Source organism: Ictidomys tridecemlineatus, chromosome 8, assembly GCF_052094955.1.
Source record: "Ictidomys tridecemlineatus isolate mIctTri1 chromosome 8, mIctTri1.hap1, whole genome shotgun sequence".
Classification (NCBI taxonomy): domain Eukaryota; kingdom Metazoa; phylum Chordata; class Mammalia; order Rodentia; family Sciuridae; genus Ictidomys; species Ictidomys tridecemlineatus.
In genome coordinates, this window is record NC_135484.1 from 72,869,856 (window position 1) to 72,888,269 (window position 18,414).

An 18,414-nucleotide genomic window follows, 5' to 3' on the forward strand; every position below is an offset into this window, starting at 1 on the left:
TCCCGATCCCGTCGGCTAGGCTCTCTTAGAGTCCCGGGTCTTCCCCCCCTTCCCTCGCCCTCCCCCTCCCCGACCCCACCCGAGCCGGGCGCCTCAGCTGCCTCCGGCCATGGCGTGCGGAGCCACTTTGAAAAGGACTCTGGATTTCGACCCGCTGCTGAGCCCGGCTTCCCCGAAGCGGAGGCGATGTACGCCATTGTCGGCGCCCACCTCGGCCGCTGCTTCCCCGTCGTCGGCGGCTGCAGCCACCGCCGCCTCCTTCTCGGCTGCGGCCGCCTCGCCGCAGAAGTATCTCCGAATGGAGCCGTCCCCCTTCGGCGATGTCTCCTCCCGCCTCACCACAGGTGGGACTGGGCCGGGTGGCTGCCAGGGTGGGCTTGGGGGCGCATGATGAAGCGGGTGGGGTGGGTGCTGGACTGTGGCCCTCGTTAACTAAGTCGGGCGACCACATTTCTTTTAATTAGCCCCCAGAGGTATGGAGGCACAATAGACACGGCCTGATGTTAAGGGAGGGTAGTCGGGAGGTTGAGTGGGTAGGGGCCGTGTCGTGCCGGTATTGTGGAGAAGAGGAAGATCCTTTTCTTTGGGCGGAATCACTGGAATTGAGTGTTTCCGTAGTAAGTAGCTACCCAGCGGAAACGATCAGAGAGGTCGATATTACTCATAAATCAGGCGAGAGAAAGGTCACATTTCACCCGAATCTCGATGTCTGTTGGCCTGAATCAATTGGTTGCAGCTATTAACTCTGGGACTGGGTGGTTTGAGGCGAGACGGCAGCCCCTCCTCCAGTTCAGACATGGCTGATTTTAGTATAGAGGGGGTGGGGGGTGGGGATGGATGTCACTGGGGCGAGATCTAGGCCTGTCATTAATCACCCACAAGAACGCCACTTTGGCTGAGTCAAGACCTGTTTCCCTAGCAGGGTCAACAACAAAGAAAATGCTCTTCCCGAGTACTGTAATGTGATCACACTGGGTCTAGACCTTGGGAAATCTTGAACTTTTAGTGAAATACAAATTGTATTGAAAATTGGGGCTGAGTAGTTGCTTTTCCTTAGAAATGCCTTAATTTCTACTCAAAAAGTATGTTTAGAAAATAACTTAGCCTTAAAAATGAAAATAAAAACCTAAGATTCCAGGGACTCCAGATTTATTTGCTTTTCATCTTGAAACATTTCCTGAAAGTGACTATGAGGAATGCCTTTGGCTGCTTTTTACAGCAAGTGTATGACCAGGTTTTTTTTTTTTGTACTTTGAATTCTTGTGTGCCCCTGGCACAGTCCTAGGATAGGCTTTTGTGGACTTGAAGTGTAAATCCGTTTCCTTTGTGTGTAGCATTCAAAGGTTTTGTGTGTGAGCCGGTGGTAATATCACCCTTAGACAAAGCCTTTTCTTGGCTTGATTTTAAATGTCTTGTTATCATTAGCTTTTAAAAAAAGATGGAAATTATATTATCTCTATATTTTGCAACTTGTATTTGGAATTGACTCTACTAAGTGGGTTTTCTTAATGTCACTTTTTAAGATACCCTTTCCCAAATCCATGGAGAAACCTCCAATACCTAGATTACTATTTTTGCAATTAAATATTTGATCTGACTTTATGCTCTAAAGAGTTGTAGCCAGTTTTAAAAGGAATTCACAGAATTTTATTTAATGAGGATACCTAAACTGTTTTTTATGTGAAGGCATTCACATAGGCATTGTTAGGCATTACTTAAAAACAAGAGAACCACCATTTGACAAGAATGAGTTCCTTGTTGACATTTTGATTGTCTTTAGTGAAATATCTTGAAAATTGAAACATCATGGTTTCTATACTTAACTACTAATAATGCGTTTCAAAGTAGCTGGAATAAACCAGCAGTAAATTTAACTGGAGGTAGTGGATTAATAGTCTTAGGTTTGTGAGTTAAAAAATAACTAAATGCTGTTTAGTCCAGAGTATAAACACCAGGGAGCTATATAACATGTTCCCTCACTTTAATGGGAACTTAGAATTGTGATCCTTTTGGAAATTAGTCATTTCAGTGATATATTTGTAGCATTGATTAATACATTGGGCTCCTCATTATCTCAAATTTCAAATGAGTGAGCTGCAATAGTAAAAATCAGAATAATTGCTATTGTTAAAGCCAGCTGATTGAAATTCACATTCAATTTCTGAAATGTTCTTATATTTTAATTTTCAAGGTGTTTTTTGACATCAATGTTGGAAGTTTATTCATACCCTGGAGCCTAAAATCACATCCTAATTGATTTTTATTGAGTTTGCTAAAAATTATTTAGCTATTTCAGCTAATTTGAATATTAACTTAAAATGTTGACTGGAGAAAAAGTTAAATTTGCTGAAGTTCTGATTTGCTAAATGTTAATTTTTTACTGTAATTTACGACACTGAAAAAAGGTGTCTTTTATGACCAGTTTGGGGTATGCTTCTGTCTTATTTTGTAATAATGTCATAATGGGAACTGTAGTATTATTCAGGTGTCCCAGAGCTTTCCCAGTTTTCCTGTTTCCAAACTTGAAAATAATTTTTTTCCAAGCACCCAACTTTTAGATTTTTATTTTAACAGTGGTGATTCCTAAAAAAAAAAAAAAAAAACTTGATATGAGTGAATGCCCATCTTTAGCTGAAATAAGTAGAACTAGGATTGGAAGTAGACAAGGCTTACTAAATTCAGATTGACAGATTGCTAGAATTTTTTTCTTTTCACTTCAGTTGAGTTCAGTGTAATTTAACTAAATTTAGAACTAGAGAACACATATATAGTATACAGTTTATCATCGTTCTCCTATGGATACTTCCATACCAGTTATTTCTCATGGTGAAGCTTAAGTTATGATATGGGTTATTAGTAGTTTCAGGAACTGGGACATCTGCTTTAAACCCTAGTTATTATTCTAGTTATTATTTTAGTCATTCCAGGAAGGTGATTCCAAGTTTGACTTAATGACTGTTTTTAAGTGAATATTTTTCAAACTGTTGAAATTTAATAACTGGGAAAAAAGAATAGTCGAGCTGAAGGAAGTCAAGCTTGCTTTCTTATCCTCAAGACTTAGAGCTTTTATTATCTTAATTAACACTGTGGGGGTTTTTTAGGAGCCCCTTACAGCATGTCTCAAACCTGTTTTTGGGGACACCTGAGTTTACTAATTCAGAAGTACAGTCTAGGACAGGATCAACAAACTGGCTTTGCTTTTGTATTAGCTTGGGAACTAAGAACATTTTTAATATTTTTTAAATAGTTGGAAAATTATTTTGTGATGCAGAAAGTGATAAAAATCAAATAGTGTCTATAAATAAAAATTTTATTAGACACAGCTATGCTCGTTATTTTATGAAGTTCTGTTCATTGCAGATGATAATGGCAGGATAGAGTAGTGACATATTATTTTGCCCTAGAGCTTTGAATTTGTTGACTGATCCTTTACAGGAAAAGTTTGTGTACTCTGGTTTAGGGTGTTAGCAGTGAGGCTTATAATACTCCCGAGTGTGTAAAGGAAAAAGAGGATGATGAGTGAAGAAGAGTAGGGGGAGAGAAGCATTAAATATGGTTGCAGAAGTGAATGCCTCCCAAAACTTTCACTTCTGTTGAGTTCAGTGTAATTTAAATAAATTTAGAATTAGACAAGTTAGTTGAAAAGAAATTCAAAGTGTTCTGTCCTTTTGGTTTTTGAAACATCTATATTATTATCATTTAGCCAAGATTGTCATGACATTCTCAAGAAGTTATTTTCATAAAACCAAAATATTATGCAACATTACAAGAGACTGTCAGTCAAATCCAACATTGAAAACATTGTTTTCATAATTGTGCAGTGAATTAATGGTCTGGTGAAGAGAGCCTTCTGTAGATGTGTCAACTTCTTTCTCAGTTTGTTAGGCACATTAATACACATTGTTTATGGCTTGGTACCATTGCTCTAGTTTGTCTTAGGAATTGAGATGGATGAAGAGTTAAATTCCTTTGTGAGAACTCATTGTATTTGCTGGAAACTTGCCATTAAAAATGGAAACTACAGCTTGTGAATGGGGAAGAGTTTACAGGAACGTAGATTGTTCACTAGACATTGATTGCTTGCCTGCAAACAGAGACACCAGCTGGTTTAAATAAAATATAAATGGTTCTAGGCAAACAAATGAGATGTCTGTTGGAGGAGGCAACATCTCACTTCAGATGTCATTTATTTGAGCCAGAAGTGTTTTTTTTTTTTTTTTAATATTTTGTGGTTATTTAGACAGCAGTTAACTTATAATTTCTTAGTGGATTTGACAAATAAGTGTTTTTAATGATCTTTGTATTATGGATTTTTAAACCTAATATTTTATTTATGACTATATATGTAACTGCAGTTATTTCATAGTTCTATAAATTATGCCTTTAAGAATCCAAGTTGGAATTGGGCTGTAGTGCAGCAGTACAGCAAGCTAGCATGCATGAAAACAATGACATGGTTTTTATCCTCAATACTGCAAAGTAGAAGAAAAAAAGAATCCTTTATGACCATTAAGCAGTATAGTTATATTCATTTTGGGGGGGGAGATGGAAGGTAGAAAAATGAAGCCAAACTTGAGCACAAAAAGACGTAAGCTACATACAACTAGTTCAGAGGTTAGCTCCCTCTTTAGGTATGGATGCTATCAGCTCAGAACTACAGAAACATAATCTGAGATGTAAAGGAGAATAACTTCTTGTTATTGAATGGCTTTATAGGAAAAATAGGCTAAATATACTGAATATTACTCATATACGTCTTTCCTACTAAGTGTTGAGATGTAGGGATACAAACACTTTAGTTTTGAAAGACTGAAAATAGATTAAGGGGAAGTGTCCAGTTTTAAGTATTTTTGCTATCTAAAAGAGAAATTTTCTCCTACAAGAATGCAGAGTAATAGCATGAGTTGAGTTTGCACCTTTTGGATAGTTGGTTCATGAAAATAGTAATGGCACTGAGGGTGGGTATTTAAAGTCCCTTATAACTGAATTTGGTAATTAGCAATTTGTGATTCTTGGAGCCCTTACCATTAACATTGTGCCTAATATAGATGACTCACAGAATGTTCTCTGTGCATATGTGAATTTCTTGCTTTGAGAAGATAACCTACTTTTTAAAAAGTATGAATGGGAAACACTTATTTAAATCTGTATGTACCAGCCTGGCATTTGTAGATATAACTAATTATAAATAGTGTAAAAATGGCCTCAGAGTTATTCTTATCTGTCATAATGTTTATCACAAATAAAACTTCAAAATGTTGAATTTTTTGAGTTATTCAGACCTTGGCATTTCCTAAGGCTCTTTGAGGTGCTAAAGTTTGGGGAGGGGGGATTCAGTTTTGCGCATTAGTTCTGTATCACTTTTTTCTTTTTAGAACTTTTTTTTTTAAGCACTTGAAATATACTTGTCAGTATTTTTTCTAGATGGTAAACATAAGACTGCATTCCAATATTATAAATAGTTTACAAAAATTTTACCATTATCATAGATTTGCTCATTTAAAGAAACATTTTCAAAACTACAGAATTTTGAGGAGAAAACATTTTGTAATGAAGTTCTAAGATATTTTATTTCTAAAAGAATTGAAAAAGATGAAATGGTATTGCAACTACATTAAACAGGGAATCCTTGAGATAATTTAAAATTCTAATGTATGTTTCTTTGTTAATTTTGATATTTATTTTAGGATTGTTGTCAGATTTTTACAGTAAAATAGACTTTGTAATCTTGGGAAGATAGAATTTTTAAGAGTGTGGTAGTGGTTGTGGTATTTGACCTTCTAGCCCTAGAAAAGCAGCATAGAATAAATATACTTCTAATTTTGTAGTATAGCTTACTTCTATCTTTTCCTTTAAAAGTTGAGTAAGTCAGTTTTTTATCTGAGATGTCATGGGCAAATCATACTGATACACTAGTGCTTTGGAACATTGTGATTTTATCAAAATTCTTTTCATTAGAATTTGGGATTTGATTTAATTATATTCCTAGGTCTCATGTACTTCATTTTTTCCCCAGTGTATTTAAAAATCTAAATTTCTCCTCTAATAAGTCACTTTTTCAAGTTCATCAGAATCCCTTTTGTGGTCTAAATTCTGTGCTGGGTAATCAAAGAACTGTGTCTCTTGGGGCTGATAAATTGGCCATTATTGATGAATTCCATCCATAGGCTGGCTAAGCTTGAATAAAAAGTAACAGATTTTTTTTTTTTAAGGTGTTAAAGCTTGTTTATATTCTGACCTTGGCATTCATTTTCATTTTTGTTAAGGTTTATTCTTACATCACTCCCTCCCAAAAAAGTCAAACGGAAGGGGAGAAAGGGACTTAGAAGAGTTAGTTTAAAATAAGACAGTGTTATTAAACTGACTTAGCAACTGAAGAATAGAATATGAAGTGGGATTTGAAGAAAGTCTGTTTATCAAACATTACTGTTCCTGAAATTGCTTTTTAATTGTTAATAGGGGATTGTCTTGTTCTTAATGCTAAGATATAATTTTCTGGAAGAACTTTTTTATGATTTTTTAAAAAAATTGGTGCATTATGGTGGTACATAATGGTGGGATCTGTTGTTAGTACGTGTGCAAATATAACAATATAATTTGGCCAGTATTATTCCTGAGTATTTCCCCTTTCCTACTCCCTCTCCATGGTCCCTATCCTATACTGGTTTCCTTTTGATTTTCATGAAGTCCCCTCTCCCCACCTTTCTTTTCCTTCTCTACCTCTTAAAGTACTTTTCTCAGTGTTAAAATTGGTTTAAAAGTATGGGAGATTTTAGTTGCTATGCCAGGATTGGGGAATCTGGTGCTCATTGTAACAGCCTCCAGTGGCCCAAGGTAGATAATAGTACATTATCAGAGGCTGGCATTATAACGCCTTGTACATGTGTGGCAATGCTGACCTCATTTAGAATAATTCTTAACATTTAAAACAATAAGACATTCTCATAGGAGCTAAATACCTGTCATAAGAGAAGATAGTGTAGAGCCACTTTAGCCATCCCTTAATATAAATTAAAATTTCTGGATGTAAAATGAAGATTTCTTACCTGTTTTGCTATAGCCAGTGATCATTGTTTCAGGGCTCTAGATGGAAATTATGCTCTATTATGTTTACTACCTTCTTGATAAGCAAACTCTTTGAAGTTTCAGGGTGTGAAAGAATTACTACATAGTTGTTACCCCTCTGTTCTGACATATCTGCTTTTTAAAAATCAGTTTCCTCATTGTAATATATTGTAATTTTAGGTGCTTATGGAATACTGTAGTATTACAGTATTATACTGTAGTTTTACAGTACTAGAGAGCAATAGATATTAACAGCTTGTGTCCTGAAGTCAGAACCTTATCGACACTAACTTTTTAGAAACAAGATATTGAAGCAGAGCCTCATTTTTCTCATAAAAATACACACACCTGGGGCCTGGGGTCGTGGCTCAGTGGTAGAGCGCTTGCCTAGCTTGCATGAGGTACTGGGTTCGATCCCTGGCACCACATAAAAAGAAATAAAATAAAGGTATTGTGTTCATCTACAACTAAAAAATAAAAGAAAAAAAAATATACACACCTGCCTCATTGAGTGAGGAAATAGTCAAAATAGAGCAACCTCAAATGGAACTTTTAACATTGTCCCACAATGCCACATTTCAGCTAAATAACCTTGTCCTTAATAGAGGCCATCAAATTTTTAAGTTTCCCAATACCTATACTCTGACATTTGTGCCTATCCTATTTTTATTTTAGTATCATTGAAGGTTAAAAGAAATGATGAAAGCCCTTTACACATTAAGGGAAGGATTCCCCCCCTCTCCAAAGGAACTTTATCCTCTTTATTATTATTTTTTCTCAACTGGATCTTTGCTTGGAAAATAAGTAAAACATCATCTTCCTCCTGCTGTCTTCCAAATTCCTCCAATTTAAAACCAAATTAAAAGAGCTTTCAAGTTCGCCTGCTTCTATTTCTTTGGTAATCAACTCCTAATGTATTTGTGCTTCAGACAGCTCTTGTCAAGTCACCAGTGAAATCCATGGCATTTAGTTCTCTTGTTTGACCTTTTTTTTTTAATAGTATTCACCCTGTTGACATGCTCCTTTTTTTTTCTTCTGTGATCACATTGTTTTCTTCCACCTCTCTGGCTGCTCTTTTCTGTCTTCATCTGGCCATTAAATTTAGGAGTTCTTTAGTTTCAGGTTCAGTTCCATGCCTATCTTAATAGCTCCCTTGACACACATGATGCACAATAATTTATACCTTTAGTTCAGAGCATTTCTTTTTAGTTCTAGCCATGGGGAATTTGGACCTTTTATTGTCAGATTTTCCCAGTAGCCCCCCACCTCCCACCCGAAATCAGAATTTTTGTAAAATCTGTTGACTTTTGGCAATACTAGGGATCAGACCCTGGCCTTATACATGGTAGTTAAGCACTCAACGACTAAGCCACATCCCCAGCCCACAAATCTGTTGACTTTTAAAACCTTACAAGTAATTTATAAAGTACATGGGATAAACAAAAGATGCCAGTGGGATTCCAATCAATTCCAACACAAGTTATAATAGAAAAGTAAACACGTCTGTTCATCACCAAATATAGTGATTGAATTTTAGAAAGAAAGTATGTTAGGAGAGATGACAGAAGCAGAATATATAGTGTCGTAGTAAATCTCAGTAGGTCTATTCAATTTAAGTTAATTTGCAGATTTTCCTAGGTATGTCTGACTTAGAACTTACAAAACCATTCAGGTGAGGGTGATAAAATGAATTTAGCTCATTGGCTTAGGTATTTTTGTAATTATTCCAGCTGTCAATGCTTTCCTTCCGCTCTGCATTCACTAGTAAGAACTACTTTTTTTTTTTTAAGTCACATTAAAAGAGTTACTTTAAACAAAGACTAGACACTAAAGTACCTATACATAGTTCCAGACAAGTAAAATAAATCAGTGATGGAAACTAGGTGGGTATTAGCAAATTCCAGTCTTGCTATGGACCAGCAGCTCTGCCCATCAGAATCTACATTTTAAGATTACCCAATATGGCCGTAAGTTCACACCTGTTTTTTTTTTTTTTTTTTTTTAAGTATTCAAGTTAAACAGGGTTTGATTTGGTCTGCAAGTCACCCATCTATGAATTCTGGTTTCCAGGTATACTCAATTTTGGTGGGTGTCAGGGCAGGCTGGGTAGTGCCCTAGCAAGTCATGGTAGGAAGTGGGTTTGTACTTCAGCTTGATTGTGCTGCTCTAGAGTCTCAAAGAATTTGTTCTCTCAGTCTTTTCAGACTGGCTGAGGTTCTAAATTTACATTATATATTTTACTTTACAAGGTGTTCATTTTCTTACAGTAGGAAGAAAAATTATAATCACTACAAGGTCACGGTATATTATTTCATTGATACTAAATAGCCAGTGATAATTTATTTGACATAAGTGATTGGACTTGTCAGAATCCTATAGATAAATCTAAGTTTCTTTGCCTTCATGCCTCAGGTGGGGTAGTAGGTAGGGTAAGAGCTCGACCTCTTGCTTCTGAACCAAATGGAACCAAATGTTTTCTGTAGCATGCACACTTTGGGTTTTGAATTTTGGATGGTTCAATTTCCTTTCTTTTCCCTGTTCACGGACTTAAAATTTCTTAGCTTGCAAGCTATTTGAGAAGATACCTGTAAGTAGTAAGATTCATGCTAATTTAGATAGCGGTTAAAATTTTAGCTGTACATTGACTATGTGATGTTAGAATTTGGTTCCAGATCCAAGAATATAAGAATTGCTTTAGTTTCTAAACAGATGTTCCTGGGAAAATAGCTGGTTTTTGAAGGTGTATCTCCATAGTAACCTCCATTTGTATATGTTTTAATTTACAAAGTGGACACGACAATGTATGATATGCATTTCAAAACTACAGAGTTGTTCTATTACTGTATTTGAAACAATTTCTTAGTTTTTGGTCTTTATGGCTACTGTAGATTTTCTGAACTTAATTGTGTACAGATTTCTTATTTGTATCCCTGTTTAGAAATGACAAACTTTCAGGACCTTTTTTTTTTTAGTTTTTTTTTTTTTAATGTCTTGTTTTTGAGGAGGGGCCTAGATACCCATTTTTACCCCAAAGATACTTCCTAGAGAAATAAATGCCAATCAAAGTGATATAAAAGGTTATCTCATACATATAAACTTCAAACTGCTCATGAAACATTAATGTTTGAGCTAGTAATTTCAGTCGGAAATTAAAGCTTTATGGGTCTGGAGTACAATTGAATTTCACATACTTTTGTTTTTTTTAAATTCATGGATCCTAGAAAGGTATTTGTCACTTCTCTCTTCCCCAATTTGTGGTACTCCTTTAAACATTTTTAGTTGTTTCTCTATCCAAGCTCCTTGCCTTGAACCAGTCCCATCTTGATACTGTTTTTCTTAATCTCATCAATTCAGCTGTTCAATTTTTTTTTTTAAATCCCATAACTACTTTCTCATGTTTGATTGTCAAATCTTATTCATTGGGGCTGGGGATTTCGCTCAAAAGCGGTAGCTCGCTCGCCTGGCATGCGTGCGGCCCGGGTTCGATCCTCAGCACCACATACCAACAAAGATGTTGTGTTCACCGAGAACTAAAAAATAAATATTAAAAATTCTCTCTCTCCCCTCTCACTCCTCTCTCTCTCAAAAAAAAAAAAAACTTAAAAAAAAATCTTATTCATTATATCCAGGGATTTTAAGGCATCAGTGGAAACTAAAAAGAGGCTTTTGGGGGGTGAGAGTGTACCAGGGGTTGAACTCGGAGGCACACAACCACTGAGCCACATCCCCAGCCCTGTTTTGTACTTTATATTTAGTCACAGGTCTCACTGAGTTGATTGGTGCCTTGCTGTTGCTGAGGCTGGCTTTTGAACTCCTGCTTCAGCTGCCAAGACTATAGATTTGTGTCACTGTGCCCACCTGAGGCCCCACCTCCATTCACCTAAATTAAAATATATATATATATATATTGCAAAGGAATAAGTGCTGACTCATTGATATGACTTACCTATTAAGGAGGGGACTTTTATTAGCAATCTTAGCAGCATTTACTAGATTGATGGATGAAAATCCCAGAGTCAGAATTTGCTGCTCTTTTACTTAATAGTTTATGATAAAAGAGTAAGGTTTTTGAGATTTTAGCAGCTGATAATGCAAATGAAGCTTTGCCTTTTTTTTTAAATGGACTGTGTGTTGGCAACACAGTGTCAAATGTTGCATATTCTTAGAATATAATACTTAGAGTGTGTAAATGTGCATAAACTTGCTAGTTTGATAAGAGATGGCTTGAGAGAACTTTTGGAGTGATGGATCTAAATAGCTTAAGTAGACAAGTATGGAAGGCATTCATCAAGCTGGTCTAGTAGCACCTTATGTCAAATATCTAGGTTTGGCCTATCAATATGAGTTGTAAAATACTGAATCTGGGAACATTTCTTGAGTTAATCATCTTTAAAACAGTTAAAACAGTTTAAACCCTTGAACTGTGAGCTTGAGGCTTGTAGTTAGCTATTTGTGACTTGTGCTACTGAGATCTTGGCCAAGTTAAAATGGACAATTTTTCTGCATAACACTGTAGAACACGTTACCAGTATTAGAACATTTGAGGGCACAGTGTGGCTTAGATGACATAGTTGCATCATATTAGATGTGAAAAGCAGTACAGGCAGGCAGTAGCATTCAAAGTTCTTCAGCTCTTTAACTGACAGTATCAAGTGTTGGCAAGGATGTAGAGCAGCTGGAACTCTTAATACAGTTAAGGTGGTAGGAATGCAAAGTGGTAAAATCACTCTGGAAAACATAGTTTTTTTTTTTTTTTAAAGAGAGGGAGAGAGAGAGAGATTTTTTTAATATTTATTTTTTAGTTTTCAGTGGACACAACATCTTTGTATGTGGTGCTGAGGATCGAACCCAGGCCGCACACATGCCAGGCGAGCCCGCTACCCTTGAGCCACATCCCCAGCCCCCAACATTTTGGTAGTTTCTTACAAACTAAAACCATTTGCTTATGAAGTCAACCCCATTCCTAGGTATTTACCTAAGAAAAATTAAAATATGTTCACCCTAAGACTGGTACATGAATATTCATAATAGCCCTAAATTGAAAAGAATCCAAATGTCCTTTAATGGGATAAATTAGTACATACGTGTATACACCACAAAATAAAAAGAAATTACTGATTCATTCAACATAAATGAATCTCAAACATATGAACTTAATACAATGTAAAATCTATGTAAATAGTTGTTAGGTTATGTTTTTTATTTTTATTTTATTTATTTTTATTTTTTTAAAGAGAATTTTTTAATATTTATTTTTTAGTTTTCAGCGGGCGCAACGTCTTTGTTTGTATGTGGTGCTGAGGATCGAACCCGGGCTGCACGCATGCTAGGCGAGTGCGCTACCACTTGAGCCACATCCCCAGCCGCCGGTTATGTTTTTTTAGAGAATAATGACAAGGAAAATGTACTACCTGTACAGCTTTATTTTTTAAAAATACTTTGCTCTCTAGTTGTTTAAATCTACAGATACAGAAGCCATGGATACAGAGGGCCAGCTGTAATAACAAGTTGAGTGTTGGCAAATGGTGGTTGTGTGTGTGTGTGTGGGGGGGGTTGGGGAGGGTGTGAGATTAACTGCAAAGGAGGAGCCTGAGAAAACTTTTGGAGTGATGAAGGTCGTGATGGTTCCAAGACTGTATGTACTTTGTCTGAACTCAATCATACATTTAAATTGGTGAATTCTGTCATTTGTAAATTATACCTTAAAATTCTTGTTAGTGATGTCAGTTAAGTATCAGGTGATGTGGAGGTTTACAAAGCTAAATTTCAAAAAAATTTACTGTATTGTAATCTTGGGTTTGTTGCAGACATTCTTTCCATATATTTTAGTTGTGCTTTCATTGATTTGGGTGTGAAGCCAGCAGCAAAGGAGGGCTGAAGTAATCTGAGAATGGCTGTGTAATAATCAGTGAATATATACATATGTATGTGTCACACAAAAGGTCGATGTTAAAGTCAAGTTATTCTGAGCTAGTAGCTCCTTAAGTCTTTGGTTGTGAATAAAATTTAAGATGCACTGAATGATACATTTGATCAGGTTGTTAGCACTAGCTTTGAACAGAAAGTGATAAGTGAGTGAAACTTGCTGCTTGTCATCATCAGAGATCAAAATATCACCTTTAAAACCTTTTAGAATATTATTACTGAAAGGAGTTCTGTTGTTTAAAAAAGTATTTATGCTTGCCCTGATTAATAAAGTATGTTGTATTAGTTTTATTGACACCTCTGATGAATATTAGGAAACCCATTTATATCTGGGTAAACTTATCATTCAATAGAGAGTAATTTTAATTCACACTGGTTAACTTCATTTTAAAATTATGAACTATTTCACCTAAATGGAAGACTGAAAGTAACATAACCCATATTAAACAAAATGTGAACACCTTAAAAAAATGTTAAATACTAAAGCCAACACAACCAAACTGAAGCTAAATCATTCCAATGTGTGCTTTTGTATTTAAACCACAAATTCATGTACAAACATTTTGTTTACAAAAAATTATCTTCTGCAGCTTTTTTTTTCTAGTTAAAATAATGCTTTAGGGAAGTTTTCATGTTTTAAAAGCTTCACTGTACAATCAAATGTTAAAAGTTATACTGTACTATGAACTTTTTATTAAGTTGTTGCAGTTTCATTTTTGCTTAATCTTGTTTTGGATTAGGATTAGTAAGCATAGAAAATTTATTAATTTGGGAGCAGTGGGGGTAGTGGAAACCTTAGGAACTTTTTGGAGAGGCCAAATGGTAACTATTTTGAATTAGAACTCTTTCTGAAATAAATCATACTGACTTAAAGACACACAGGATAAATTTTACCTATTTTAATAGCTGTGATTAAATATAACTGCATTGTGGTATAGTAGTACTTATTTATTAGGAGAGCCTGTTATACTCTACAAATGTTTTTCCCCAGAGATTGAGAGTGTTTTATTTACTGTTAATGCTGGAATATTTGTAGGTTCTTCCCAGCTTAATATTAATGGCCATAACTATTTTATATATGATGATATTTTAGTACCCACCTACTGTTACTTCTCACCAGTGTGTGTTGAGTATACAGAATCCTCCCTCTTTTAATTATTTATGGGCTTGGCAGTATATCTTCATTTAATAGTGCTAAATGTGATGAATAAATGAGCTTGAGTTTGGTACTCCTAAGAATGTTTTTGTACTCCCTGACCATTATTTGGAACAGAAACTTATTTTTTTTTGCTAGTCAGTGTTCAAAGAAGTATTTCTGTTGAATAGCTGAATTCCAGGTGATGTGTATATGTGATGTTTTTGAGCAAGTGTCTCAACATGTGCTGAAATGAATACCTCCAAAAATATCAGTTTTCTGTAATATCTGAATGGGATATTTGGATAGATTGGACCTACTAAATAATTGTTAGAAAGCTGACCTTTCTTTAACTTCAAAGTTTTTATCTTGCCAAATTTTAACTCTTTCTTTTAGAACAAATTCTGTACAACATAAAACAAGAGTATAAACGTATGCAGAAGAGAAGACATTTAGAAACTAGTTTCCAACAGACAGATCCAGGTTGTAGTTCTGATGCACAGCCACATGCATTTCTCCTCAGTGGACCAGCTTCACCAGGTAACAGTAAACTTTAATACGTGAAAAGAAATATTATTCACTATGGGGAAAGTTTAATCCAAAATCAAGCTCCTTTCTCCCCCAAGATTAATAATGTGTGTATAGGCATGTGTGTAATGAAAAATATCTTAAAAATATGGTACAAAATAAGTAATCACAACCTGGATTCCCACTAACCAAAGACAATCACCTAGCCTCCATTTTAAAGAAAATTTAACAGTATAGCTTATGCTTTATTAGGTAACTTGCATGGCGGATGCTCTGCCCTTTTATGGTTTTCCTTGATTACTTAACTGTCAATTACAAATTTCTGTTAACAGGATTTAAAGAAATAACCCTGTATACATAATTGTCATACATTTGTTTTATTGGGATGGATTCCTGAAGGTGAATTCTTAACATATCTTGTTAGAGGGACTTATTTATTTGCAGATAAACTTTATTTTTTAAAGGCAGAAAAAATAAGGGCTGTTTGAAGTATATAGGGGAAGCTGAAGCTTTTTGGCTGAAAGGGAGCCATCAAAAGTGGCTCTTCGAACATTCAAAGCCATAAAATAATCAAATAGAATTAGATCAGGAAAGTTGAAATTAAATATGGTAGTAACACCTCCCCGCCCCCCAGTATTGGGGACCAGATGCGAGTGGGTGAATCCCCAGGGTAAGAGGAGGTGAGGGTGGGACCTAGACTGTATCAAGGAGAGACCAAGATCATTATCATTTCATTGTCAATTTATTTCTTAGATGATCAGTTAACAGGCAGCCTTCACAAAGGGGGAATTTGAAAGTAAGATAGTAATTATGAACTAAAGTTGGTATACTTTACTCTGGTAATAGATAATGGGTGTAATAAATACAGTTAACTGGTCCTAGCCATGCAGGTTGTAAGGAGCAAGAGAATTGAGAGGAATAGGAGGCACTGGGGGCACACAAAGCAAGATGAAAACAGTTGACAGCAGATGTGTGTGTGCTTGTGTGTTTATAAAGTACTTGCAATGATGTAACAGATGGCCATTGTAAACCTGAGTTCTCAAAAAGATAAATGTCAATACTTTTAAGCTGGGAGTGATGTTTTTGGGAGATCAAAGTACCTTAAGTGATTCTTGAAGAGGAATGCATTTCTTAAGAAATTCTTTATATGAACTATTTCACTCTCTGATAATGCCATATCTAGATTCCAGAATGTTCTCTAGAGTAAATTTCTATAAAGGGGATCATGCTGTACTTTTAAAAAAATTATAAAGGATTTATTGTGCCAGTAAAAAAAAACCTTTTTTTTTTAAATGATGGAAAATCCCCTCTAAATTAGAAGAGTTTGATACTTGTATAAAAACGGTGGAATAATCCCCAATTTCTTGTAAGACACTTACTGAATGTCTTTTTAAGTATGTAATTATTTGTTAACTCAATATAAAATTATTTCTTTTTGGAAAGTTTGTAATCTGTTCACTAAAACCCTTTATGGTAGGATATGTGCTAGAATGGAGTTAAGTTTTATAATGGGACTCACCCGTCACTGTAATGTTTTAAAGCTTTGTCCACTCATCTGAGAATTTTCTCCTTATATTTTATTACCTCATGCTATTTGTAGAGTCTGAAGCTGATAGAATTATTATTGCTTTTAAACCTGTTGTTAGACTGCTTGGGAAATCCTATGCTAAAAACTGATTTTAAAATAGGATTTAATATCACTATCAAAAATATCTAGATGAAATCTCTTTAGATAGAAGATGCGTACTATCATGGCCCTAAATCATCAGGTATTTTTGTTCACATTGTATATAGGGACTTCATCTGCAACATCCTCACCATTAAAAAAAGAACAGCCCTTATTTACTCTAAGGCAGGTTGGGATGATCTGCGAACGTTTGTTGAAAGAACGCGAAGAGAAAGTTCGAGAGGAGTATGAAGAAATATTGAACACAAAACTTGCAGGTAACACATGAGTTTTAGAGTTACCTCAGAAGCTCATTGTAAGCAGTGCATTATTTCCCATGTGTACATTGTATCAGTTAAATTACACTGTTCTGTACACTGGTACACATGTTTTCTGGGAACAAGGAATTTCATTTTAATAAAGGACATCAACTGCCTTCTAGCTATGTACCACCTTAGTGACCTCAGGAAAGAGTTTTGTAGATTAGCAACAGTATTAGTGATTTTATATTTTTCTTTTCACATACGAATCCTGTGCTATTACTATTTGTTTAGTTGTGGATTTTTGGATTTATATCTTTCACAATAACTTTGTTATATTTTTTTAAAGAGAATTTTTAAATATTTTTTTAGTTTCTGGTGGACACAACATTTTTATTTTTATGTGGTGCTGAGGATCGAACCCAGCGGCCCGCTACCGCTTGAGCCTCATCCCCAGCCCCAATAACTTTTTTTTTTTTTTTAAAGACAGAGGGAGGGAGAGAGAGAATTTAAATGTTTATTTTTTAGTTCTTTGCCAACACAACATCTTTGTATGTGGTGCTGAGGATCGAATCTGGGCTGCACGCATACTGGGCGAGGGCGCCACCACTTGAGCCACATCCCCAGCCCCCCAATAACTTTGTTATCAATGTAAATATTTGAAATATCTAATGTATGGTAATTTGATCATAATGTTTCTAACTTTAAGCTCCAGATTTTTATTATAGCTATTAATTTGCTCATAATAATTTTTTTCTTGAGATATCTGATTAGAAAACACAGGTTTTTTGTTTTTTTTTTGGTTAGGCTTTGTTGACATATTTCCTCTCACTGTAATAAATTGATGTTCATAGACAACTTAAAATAAAACTTTGGTTATATCCTAAGCTTAATGCTGTCTGATACACTATTATACTGAGTTTATTATGTGAGTGTTAACTTTGAATTGTTTCAGATATTTTCTACTTGTAGAGTTATCTGATTTTATTAGGCCATTTTCAAGTCATGTGATGGACATGTCCCTTTATTTATAGAACAGTATGATGCATTTGTGAAGTTTACACATGATCAGATAATGCGACGATATGGAGAACAGCCTGCTAGTTGTAAGTACTTGCCTTTGAATTATAAATCGAAAACAAAAACATCTATTAAAGAGAAAATAATTATTTTTGTATTCAAGAATACACTTTTAACAGAAAATGATAGAGAAAAAGCCTGGAAGGAATAAGCACAAAACTTTTGTAAGGCTCACTTAATTATCTAGGGGCAGTATCTGGAACAAATATCTAATGTATTTTAATTTTGTTATGAAAATATTTAAATTTTGACCTGTTCTTTGCACTAATTTTCCTTTTCTCCCCTTTCTAGATGTTTCATGAATCAAGTTTTCTGCAATTGTGGGCTGCCTTATTTCTTGTTGAGTTGTTGCAGGAGGTCCCAATTTCGACATGCAACAATGCCAATATTCCCTGTGAATGCAGGTTATGTCAAGCTTTCGTCAGTGGCAACCACTCTTAGGCAGCAGCAACTGGTTTTGGAAATTTCCCTGTCAGTACCACCTGGATGTGGACCTTTGCTACCTGTATTAATACCAGTGGCCTCACTTTGCTGTATCATTACAATTTGGCTTCTCATATTAATATGTTTGAAAAGGATTAAAGCTGGTATTCTAGAACATGCCCTTCATTGGTTGTGTAAATAAAACTGTAGAATGACACTTCAGATGAAGTTAGTGTGATTTTAATTGTGCACTACAACCAAACTGTAACCAGTTATTAATAATTTAGAATGTAATCCCAGGACAATATTGAGCAAATAGCCTACAGTACTTC

The 18,414-nt window shown here is 35.3% G+C and overlaps 2 protein-coding genes across 9 annotated transcripts in view; one reads left to right on the forward strand and one right to left on the reverse strand.

Annotated features, from left to right (window-relative positions):
- Orc3 (origin recognition complex subunit 3) overlaps positions 1-18,414 on the reverse strand; it is a 91,184-nt gene that overhangs the window by 12,697 nt on the left and 60,073 nt on the right. For 5 of the 8 annotated variants that reach the window (XM_040283068.2, XM_040283067.2, XM_040283066.2 and 2 more), the window contains one exon: positions 10,025-11,748. The exons of 2 other annotated variants lie outside the window; for them this stretch is intronic. In XM_040283068.2, the coding sequence (XP_040139002.2) occupies positions 11,508-11,748 (241 nt within the window). In that variant the 3' untranslated portion in view covers positions 10,025-11,507. Of the gene's footprint in view, positions 1-3,007; positions 8,154-10,024; positions 11,749-18,414 lie in introns of those variants that run through there. One more of the 8 variants, XM_078019629.1, reaches the window with a different exon arrangement.
- On the forward strand, positions 110-18,304 carry Akirin2 (akirin 2). Its single transcript, XM_078019633.1, has 5 exons — positions 110-344; positions 14,522-14,665; positions 16,448-16,597; positions 17,614-17,685; positions 17,951-18,304. Exons 1-5 carry the CDS (start codon positions 110-112, stop codon positions 17,959-17,961), a joined length of 612 nt encoding a protein of 203 aa, XP_077875759.1. The 3' UTR covers positions 17,962-18,304.